At 40.4% G+C, this 8,583-nt stretch overlaps 1 protein-coding gene across 1 annotated transcript; it reads left to right on the forward strand.

The window, feature by feature from the left end:
- Positions 1-7,664: 7,664 nt before the first annotated feature.
- Positions 7,665-8,057, forward strand: LOC140820684 (uncharacterized). The gene has a single exon (XM_073181005.1). The coding sequence runs from the start codon at positions 7,665-7,667 to the stop codon at positions 8,055-8,057; it is 393 nt and encodes a 130-aa protein (XP_073037106.1).
- Positions 8,058-8,583: the final 526 nt, after the last annotated feature.

Below are 8,583 nucleotides of genomic sequence, written 5' to 3' on the forward strand. Positions count from 1 at the left end.
CCTCGATTTTGTCCAGATATCTCGAATGTTATATCAAATCCAAGGTATCGAAAAGTTCTACAATTTTGACGTTGAAAGTTTTCCCAAAATCCTGACCTAAAATTCGCAGTTTTAAAAAGAACAGTAAAACGTGATTTAGATCTAAAACTTTTCCTTCAAAATCGATCCAAACAAATAACCGCTCAAACTACTCCACATCATACATGGATTTTACGCATAAAAACAACGCAACACATACTATGACATGATCGACACAGAAAAGAGAGATTATACGTGCCTTTGATGATAAACGTTACCGACACGGAGATGCCGAAGCGGAGATAGAAGCGAGGTTGATTTGGGACGAACGTGGCGCTAAAATCTTGAGATAAAAACTCTCGAAAATTGATGGAATGGTGAAGGGGATGGGGCGGCTGCTGTTGGGAAGGAGAACCCTAGTTTTTCTCAGTAGCTCAACTGGTACCAGGATTGCTGCCAAGATCTATATAAATCCAGGAGGTCTTGGGTTCTAATCCTGGGAAGGTAGAAACTCCAGTGCCTGGGCTAGAGAAGTCCTATGCGTAATGGTGCGAGGGTATGGGCCGAGGCCCAGTAGCTCAACTGGTACCAAGATTGTTGTCAAGATCTTTTTTTGTAACGGTCATGGGCCATGGCATAGCATGGGCCTCGGCCCATACCCACACACCATTACGCATAGGACTTCTCCAGCCCAGGCACTGGAGATTCTACCTTCCCAGGATTAGAACCCAAGACCTCCTGGACTTATATAGATCTTGGCAGCTGTGGGGACCCGGACGCTAATCAAGTTCTTAATCATATTTGGGACTAATTAATCAATTATAAAACAGGGTCTAATTTTTTTTTTCAAATACAAAGCGGAAACGTAATGTAATTTACTCAAATTACATATTAAACATGAATATACATCTCAGTATAAAAGTACAAGTCATGTACAACATACATTTATTCAACTAGGGTTTAACAACTAATATCAAGTGTCTAACCCTATCTCTACCAAGTCCGGAATCACCACGCTAAACTCGTCATCTCTCATCCTCTTCTTGACCCTGATCCAGCCCCACCTGTTGTCATGCACACATACAAAACAAGACAACAGCCGGATAACTCCGGTGAGATATAAATATCCCAGTATAAATAATGTAAACATGCAATCATATAAAAGCATATACGAAAGCATATATAAGACATATTCTTAACCTGTATCAAATCAGAATACATAAATCAATATCAAACATTCAATAATCATGAATGGCATAAACAATGTAAATCAACAGGTCATATCAGACTCAACTCAACCGACGCGTCGTCATCAGACTCGACTCCACTGACGCGTCGTCTCAGACTCGACTCAACTCTATCCTAGGGATCCCGATGTCTGAATATAGGTATTATATCGAATCTCAGTCGATAGGAATGAATCAATCCCTAAACGGCATCGATAAAATTCTTATATCAGTTTCTGGGCGAATCAGCCACAGAATTGACGACTCAGTCAATAACCCGACGAATCAGCCGGTAATTAGGCGAATCAGCCAATAATCAGACGAATCAGCCTGTAATTAAGCGAATCAGCTTAAGTTTAGACGAATCAGTCTATAACCCGACGAATCAGCCGGTGACTAGGCGAATCAGCCTATGACTCAACGACTCAGTAATCAATACATACAGTCAGTATCTAAGCAAATCAGTCAATGACTAGCGAATCAGCAGTCATTACATGCAGTAGCTATAAATCAATAGGCTACAAATATCAATCTTATCACACAGTAGCTATAAATCAATAGACTACAATCATAAGTCTGATCAATTGCAAATATCAATGCAATAAGTAAAAGTATGTGATTTAGGGAAACTCGAGTCAAACCTCACTCGAGTTGTGCAATCCCAACTCAACATTAATTTATACCTTTCTTCCTGATACTCTGACTCTGTCGAAGTCTCGAACTCAAAACCTGTCAATATCGATCTGACAATAACAATATCGAGGGTTTGGTATCAATACACCACTCAATTAATACTGGATATAAACAGAATTCAATCAAATTCTGTTTCAATAACATAACATCATAATCTTAATATATCCAGCCCTATCATATCAGTCAGATATCAATTCTAATATCTCATAATCGATAACCACTCAATCTGGATATCAATTCTTATTCAATCTTATTCTGAAATCATAACAAGTTCATATTCAGTCCGTTTCTTAATCTGACTTCGATTCTACGCTGTCTAACATGTCAAGAACAACATATATGAGTTCCATTCAATTCTGACAATACCATAATTTCAAAGCATGTCAAAACGTAGTAAAACTTACGTCCAGTTGTAGCCTACGTCGCTAGGAACTCGATATCGAAGTCGGATTCAAAATCAGACGGACGGATTTTTCACAAAAGGCGTAAGGATTTCTCGTGCCAAAGCTTCGACCCTTTCTCCTCGATTTTATGTTCTGAAAACCGACATGCATGTCTATATATATATCTAGACAACTCGCGCATGCATTCCGGCACATGGCTCATTTTCTGCAAGACACGCAACACCGCGGGTGCGGTCGCATTAGCACCGCGGGTGCGGTCTCGTAAGCACCGCGGGTGCGGTCACCCTTCTGTATCGATTCTTTCAAATTCCCGTAGCACCACCGCAGGTGCGGTCCTCCCCTTACCGCTGGTGCGGTCTAGCATTCTCATATCTTTCATAATTTTATTTATGAATACATTTCTCGGTGTCCCGATTAATCCCGTCATAATCACATGAAATGATAAATCAATCATCGTTAATTGCAGTGATTAATTCTTGGGCATTACAGCAGCAATTCTGGTACCAGTTGAGCTACAGCTCAACAAGATCTATATAAGTCCAGGAGGTCTTGGGTTCTAATCCTGGGAAGGTAGAATCTCCAGTGCCTGGGCTGGAAAAGTCCTATGCGTAATGGTGCATGGGTATGGGCCGAGGCCCATGCTATGCCATGGCCCATGACCGTTACAAAAAAAGGCGCAGCAATTCTGGTACCAGTTGAGCAGTTGAGCTACTGGCTCAACTGATATCAGGATTGCTGCCAAGATCTATATAAGTCCAGGAGGTCTTGGGTTCTAATCCTGGGAAGGTAGAAACTCCAGTGCCTGGGTTGGAGAAGTCCTATACGTAATGGTGCGTGGGTATGGGCCGAGGCCCATGCTATGCCATGGCCCATGACCGTTACAAATATCCTATGAAAGATTAGAAAAAAACGAATAAGGCGTGCCTTTGCGTAATTCACGTATGAATATTCAAGCTTTGACGCGAAGGAACGTTGTCGGAGAGACGGGGAAGATCTTTGCTGCGTTTTTCATTCAAAAACCCACGTGAAGAAGCCTTGGACGTGGGTCCGTGTGGCTAGGGAGAGAAAACCCTAGGATTATATTCCGTAATTCGTTTTAAAAGTTGAACTGAAGTTCTGGTTTTAACCCGAATTCACCCGAATCTTAACAAAACTTTACCAAAATTTCACCATAGCTTAACCAAACCTAACCATCCCTTTTTCAACCCAATTCAAGACATCTAAAGCTCTTGGAAACTCCTAGAAACCCGCTGGAATTTTCTGCCCTAATCGATTCAACCCTAGGCTTCAACAAATCTTACTCTCCTTCGCTCCTAACCCTAAACCAACAAGACCATACCCCGAACAACCTTCCTAGGACCAAGACCAACCCCTTAGGACCCCTCTGGACCAAGCCTAGGGAGCTATGCATGGGACGTGCATGGTTCTCCTTGATCGTGCACGCCCCATGGTCGCTCGGCCCCAGCGTTTGACTACTGCCATACCCTTGCACCAGCCACTCCTCACCCATATAGGACCACCCTACAGAACTCCTAGACCACCTGGATGCAGCCCAACCCTTGATGCATGATGAAGAAGCTGATGAGGAGCCAGACACGACTCTGATCAATGGTACTCAGTTATTTAACGTTTTTATATTGTTGTTATTGCATGAAATGTTAAATTGGTTATGATATTGATTGGGGATCATGAAGAACCTAGAAGAAATAGGTTGCATGCTCCACTATTAGTTGAATTTAAGGGATGATATTGAAAATGGTAGAAATTAAGTATTTAATGCAAGCCTAAACATGCAAGGGACATAATTAAATCCAAATAAGAATTTTAAGGCTTGAAATTGAAAAAAAAAACAAGAATAAGAGCATGCATTGTATTTTCAAAAATTATGGGGACCAAATGGCAAAATTCGAAACTTAAAGGGGCTTAATTGTACTAGCCGAAATTCTAGGGGCTAATCTGAATTTTTGAGGATCCCAAGGACTGAAATTGAGATAAATCAAAAATTCTAGGATGAATATGGAATTTTCGAAAACTCTGGGACTAAATTAAAACTTTTAAAAGTCTAGGGGCTGTTTTGCAATCTTAGGTAATTAGGGGCTCTTTTCACAATTTTGAAATCCTAAGGGTGCCCAAATTGTAGAATTCAAAATTCTTGAGGGTTGGAAATGCCATTTGCGAAAATTTAAGGAGTTAAAATGAAATTTTCGAAATTGAAGGGGCTAAAATGCAATTTTTTAGAGAAAAATTAGGATCCAAGCATGTAATTTTCGAAATTTTTTGGGAAAATAGTGATAGAAATTCCTTAAGCTGCATCACAAATAAATTTGAAGGTGTATTCATCACAGGAAGGATATTCATTGTAGGTGTAGCTACCTACGCATTGCTGGATTCGGGAGCTACTTCATATCCGAAACATTCGTCAAGTGACTAAATATTTTGCACAAGGATATGGCATTGGGCTTCAAAGTTTCTATTCCTTCCGGTGTCCAAATGATTTCTTCGAGCTTTGTGAAGAATCAAGAGCTTCGTTTGCAAAAGGATGTGGTTCGAGCATATCTCATCATACTCCCGATGCCTGAATTCGACATTATTCTTGGCATGGATTGGCTATCATTGAATGGAGCTTTGATAGATATTCGGTAGAATTCAGTGTCTATTCGACCGCCCAGCGGGAAATCTTTTGTCTTTGAAGCAGCAAGGAACAAGCAAATGCTGCACATTATCTCTTACATGTGTGCGAGGAAACTTATAAGACGAGGCTGCCAAGCTTTTCTAGCATGTGTTACGTCATCACCCATTCCTGATAGTTTGAAACTAGAGGATATTGAGGTCATTAGAGACTTTCTTAGTGTCTTTCCTGAGAACGTTTTTGGCATTCCACCAGACCGAAAGGTGGAGTTCTCTATCGAGTTGATGCCGCGCACTGTGCTAATTTCTAAGGCACCTTATCATCTAGCACCCGCCGAAATGAAAGAGTTGAAGGATCAAATTCAAGAATTGCTGGACAAGGGTTTTATTCGCCCTAGTTGTTCTCCGTGGGGCGCACCAGTGTTAATCGTGAAGAATAAGGATGGTAGTATGCGACTTTGTATTGATCATTCAGAGCTGAATAGAGTCACCATCAATAATAGTATCCCTTTCCTAGAATCGAAGACTTATTTGGTCAATTGCAACGAGCATCAATTTTCTCGAAGATAGATTTTCGTTGGGGATACCATCAGTTGAAAGTGAAAGAGTTCGATGTTCATAAGACGGATTTTAAGACTCGATATGCGCACTATGATTTTATGGCCATGCCATTTGGGTTGACCAATGCGCCAGCGATCTTCATGGATATCATGAATCGCGTATTTCAGCCGTATATGGATTAATTCATCATAGTCTTCATTGATGACATTTTGATTTACTCAAAGAGGCGAGAGGAGCATTGTCAGCACTTGAGAACGAATCTACAATTGTTGCAAGATAGAAACTTATACTCTATGTTCAGCAAGTGCGAGTTTTGGCTCGAGAGAGTTGCGTTTTTAGGCCACATTATTTCTAGAGATGGAGTTGAAGTTGATCCAAGCAAACTCAAGGCAGTTAGAGAGTAGCCAGTACCAAAGAGCATGACCAAGATCCATAGTTTCTTGGGTTTAGCTGGCTTCTATCGGAAGTTCATTCAAGGATTCTTATCTATTGCGTTACCCTTGACCGCCTTGACGAAGAAGAATGCAAAATTTATTTGTGGAACCGAATGCCAAGAGGGTTTTGAGAAGCTGAAGCAAGCCTTGACATCAACGCTAGTTTTGTCGATACCATCGGGGAAAGGAGAGTATGTTTTCTACACGGACGCTTAGAAACTTGGTTTGGGCACACTCTTGATACAAAACGACAGAGTTATAGCTTATGCGTCTAGACAGTTGAAAGTTCATGAGAAGAATTACCTAACACACGACCTAGAGTTTGTAGCAGTAGTGTTTGCATTGAAGATTTGGAGACATTACTTATATGCGGAGAAGTACAATATTTTCACTGACCATAAGAGTTTGAAGTACTTCTTCACCCAAAAACAGTTGAACATGTGGCAACGAAGATGACTAGAATTGGTAAAGGACTACGACTGCGATATTAGCTACCATCCGGACAAAGCTAATGTAGTTGCGGATACAATGAGCACAAAGATAGTAGTTATTACCCAATTATTACTTCAGATGCCATTGCAGTTCGAAATTCAGCGATTCCAGCTCGCAGTTTATACTAGGGGCGAGGCCCCCAATCTAGCTACTATGACAGTTCAGTCGACTCTAAGGGATAGAATTCAAGAAGGGTAGTCTTCTGATGAGCAATTACAAAAATGGAGAATGAGAGATGAAGCTAAGGGGCGGAAACTATATTCTGAGGAGGATGTCATAGTTTGATATCGAGATCGACTATGGCTTCCTAGTGGCGCTTCACTGCGATAGATTATTATTAGGGAAACTCACAATACCATGTACTCCATTCATCCTTGAAGTACGAAGATGTACAAGGATCTACGTTTGTTGTATTGGTGGCCGGGTATGAAACAAGACATCTTGCATTTTGTGTCCGAGTGTTTGACATGCAAGCAAGTTAAGGCTGAGCATAAGAGGATAGCCGGGAAGCTTATGTCACTTCCTATTCTCGAGTGGAAATGGGAAAATATTACTATAGATTTTGTCGTGGAACTGCCAAAGACTATTAGAGGTTTCAATGTCATTTGGGTGATAGTTGATCGTCTTACGAAATTAGTGCATTTTCTACCTATCAAGACGACATTCACCATGACATAATACGCAGAGCTGTATATTCGAAAGATAATCCGACTGCATGGGATTCCAGTGTCCATTGTTTCTAGCCGAGACTCGAGGTTGACATCGTATTTCTGGAAGAGTCTACATCCAGCGATGGGGACGAAGTTGTTATTCAGTAGATCATTCCATCCTCAAACCGATGGTCAGTTTGAAAGGTTGATTCAAATTTAGGAGGATCTATTCCGAGCTTGTGTGATTGATTTCCAAGGAAGTTGGGAACCGAAGTTACCTCTAGTGGAGTTTGCTTATAACAATAGCTAACAACCGTCTATAGGAATGACTCCTTACGAGGCACTTTATGGAAGAAGTGTAGATCACCTATACATTGGGACGAGGTTGGTGAAAGAAGAAAATTTGGTCCTGACTTGATCAAGCAAACATCAGAGCTAGTACTCAAAATCCGTGATAGGATGAAAACTGTACAGAGCCGACAAAAGAGCTACGTCGACAAGCGATGAAGAGAGCTAGAGTCTGCCGTAGGCAACTACGTATTTGTGAAAATATCACCGATGAAGGGTGATGTGATATTTGGCAAGAAAGGAAAGCTCAGTCCGATGTTCATAGGACCATTTGAGATCCTAGAGAAGATTGGGACATTAGCTTATAGAGTAGCGTTGCCACCAATGCTAGCCGGAGTACGTAATGTGTTCCATATCTCAATGATGCGTAAATACACGTCGAACCTTTCAAATGTACTAAATTATGAGCCTCTGCAGTTGACTCCAAATATGTCATACGAGGAAAGACCTACAGAAATTCTGGGTAGGCAAGAAAAAAAGCTTCGAAACAAGGTTATTCAAATAGTCAAAGTCAAGTGGTTAAATCACTTGGAGGAAGAGGCTACTTGGAAAACTGATAAGGACATGAGGACTCGCTACTCGGCGTTATTTGATAAGTATTAATTTCGAGGACGAAATTTCATTTAAGGGTGGAGTTGTAAGGTCCAAAATGCGATAATGTAATCCAACTGCATGCAAATCTAGAGACAATGTAAAATGGCTAATTAAAAGGTTTTAATGACATGAATTAATTATGGTGTGCATGATTACATGTTTAAAACATGGTTCTTGTTAGAATGCACAAAACTATGTTTTGAAGGTTATTCGAGAGGCAATCGAGGAACGGAGACCGTGGATTATATGAGGGAAAATATTTTAGTAAAAAATTATTCTTAATTCTTTAATGTGTGGTCTATTTTAAATGAAATTTTCAAAAATGAGTGTTTTGAGGTGTTTTTATACGCCGAGTCGTACTTTAACTGGTATTCGATTTTCGAGAAAAATATGAACTTTTCGAGAACTCGGCTAATAATTTCACAACCTTTCCTAAACAAAATATTTTAAATATTAACTAATGGGCCTAATGAGCATATTGTAATAGGTTAATCGGCCTAAGCTTGCACCATGTGTTTTATTTAAAAATAAAAGC

This window comes from Primulina eburnea, unplaced genomic scaffold (genome assembly GCF_022965805.1).
Source record: "Primulina eburnea isolate SZY01 unplaced genomic scaffold, ASM2296580v1 ctg1357_ERROPOS1256773, whole genome shotgun sequence".
Lineage (NCBI taxonomy): Eukaryota > Viridiplantae > Streptophyta > Magnoliopsida > Lamiales > Gesneriaceae > Primulina > Primulina eburnea.